This window comes from Aplysia californica, unplaced genomic scaffold (genome assembly GCF_000002075.1).
Source record: "Aplysia californica isolate F4 #8 unplaced genomic scaffold, AplCal3.0 scaffold01967, whole genome shotgun sequence".
NCBI lineage: Eukaryota > Metazoa > Mollusca > Gastropoda > Aplysiida > Aplysiidae > Aplysia > Aplysia californica.
Window position 1 is genome coordinate 20,681 of NW_004799237.1, and position 2,187 is coordinate 22,867.

The window sequence follows — 2,187 nt, forward strand, 5'->3', positions numbered from 1 at the left end:
ATTGGTTGAATCTTGTGATGACCAGACATTTGAGACATTGATTGGTTGAAACGTGTGATGACCAGACATTTGAGACATTGATTGGTTGAATCGTGTGATGACCAGACATTTGAGACATTGATTGGTTGAATCTTGTGATGACCAGACATTTGAGACATTGATTGGTTGAAACGTGTGATGACCAGACATTTGAGACATTGATTGGTTGAATCGTGTGATGACCAGACATTTGAGACATTGATTGGTTGAATCTTGTGATGACCAGACATTTGAGACATTGATTGGTTTTCTTTTGTTTCGTCTTTTCAGAGATGTATCCTGAGAGAAAACATCAAAATCTGTCCTTGGTGCTTCACTGGAGTCCAAATAGAAAGTTTCGATGAATCTTTTGACGTAATCAAAAGTATCGTGCGAGAATAACTTTGGAAAAACCCGGTTGTCAGCCGGCAAGCAAAGCGAGAGAGAGAGAGAACATTATGGCGGCGTTCGGCCTTGACTTTGGTGACCTAGTTCCCAGCGAGGACTGGGAGCTCAATGTCCTCCTGCTGGAGATTGCTAAAGGGCTGAGCGAGGAGGAGTTCTGCAAGATCAAATTTCTCTGCTCAGGTGAGTTCCTAGAAGCTACAGTTGTACCCATCTCTTACCTCTAACTGTTGTACTATCCTCTTATCTCTAACTGGTGTACTATCCTATTACCTCTAACTGTTGTACTCATCTCTAATCTCTAACTGTTGTACTCATCTCTTACCTGTAACTGTTGTACTCATCTCTTACCTCTAACTGTTGTACTGTCCTCTTATCTCTAACTGTTGTACTCATCTCTTACCTCTAACTGTTGTACTCATCTCTTACCTCTAACTGTTGTACTCATCTCTTACCTCTAACTGTTGTACTATCCTCTTACCTCTAACTGTTGTACTATCCTCTTGTCTTACCTCGAAGTGTACAGCGAGCAAATAGTTCAGAGAAGCAGCGTGGATGGTGTTGGCGAGTACTCTGGTGTGGTTTGCCCCCTCTTTCCTATAAAACATATATCGTCTTGATCTCTCCTCCTTTTTTTATGTCTGTTACTCTCTTGCAACACCTTTAATCTTCCGCACTTTTATGACCTAACTGTGTTGCAAGTGCCGTAAAACTGTAACTAAAGGAGAAGCTACTGTTTTACTATTCTCTTACCTCTAAGCATACCGCGAGTTAGATCCACGAGTGCGCAGAATGGCTCTTAATTTAGCAAGGTTTTACGGCGCTCGCAACTGTAAAAGGCCATATGAGCGCCAAGGGGTGGATGTCAACAGAGAAGTCCAAACGGGGAATCGGGCTTACTCTGCTCACCTCTCTAGCCTCTACAGCACAAAGTCTGCTTTGACTATCAAGGCAGCCCGGAAAATGCAGTTCACAAGAGAGTGACAAACATTCAAAAGAAGTAGAGGAACATTTCGATAGTTGTTCCAGCACAGTATGAGCATGACATTGATAAATCAGCCCATTTAAAGTTCTACTGTGCATAAGAACTCGCTAATATCTCCCCTTTGGGACAACAGAACATTGCTAGACAGCAGGAAAGGAGGTGAAAGGAGACAATTTTAAGGAACATTTTTCCGTCGCTACCCAGATTCGAACCCGGAACCTATAGAATGAGAGGCGAACACCCTAACCTCTAGGCCACATGTTTGCCTCGCTATGCCAACTCATGCAGTGTATAACATCCACATGGGTCGGCCAGAAATACAGGAAAAGAAAGGTTGCCATGGAGATTTTCCTGAGGTTTTACTGTCGTGAAACAAACCTTGGTGTGTTCGTTGAAGTTTGTTGTTGTTGTTGGGTTTTTCTTCCGAAAGCCGCTTTTCGTATCATGATGCTGCAAGAATAATAAAATTTTTTTTTTGTGGAAATGGTGATAAGCAAGGAATTGCCACAATGCATGCGCGTGCATACGTAAACAAGGGAGAGTGTCGTGAAACAGGAGTGCCACTTACAGCTCGCGCGTCATGAGATGAAGTGTGTTTTCCTGTCTATCGGTGTTTCTGAGCCGCTTTATCGTACCACTGCCCTCGGGGAATTCTCGTATATATTTTCTTATATTGTTCGTAAATCTTTCTACAGCTTCCTATTATTTCCTACTGGCCACAACTGCGCAGTTTTGGGGACACTCCAATCTCTGGGATCTGAATTCCCGATTTGAATTTG

At 42.8% G+C, this 2,187-nt stretch overlaps 1 protein-coding gene across 1 annotated transcript in view; it reads left to right on the forward strand.

The window, feature by feature from the left end:
• The window catches only part of LOC106014045, a gene marked incomplete at its 3' end in the record, with an annotated part of 7,189 nt that extends 6,583 nt beyond the window's left edge, over positions 1–606 (forward strand). The window contains 1 exon segment of the mRNA XM_035973725.1: positions 310–606. Within this exon segment, the coding sequence (XP_035829618.1) occupies positions 477–606 (130 nt within the window).
• Positions 607–2,187: the final 1,581 nt, after the last annotated feature.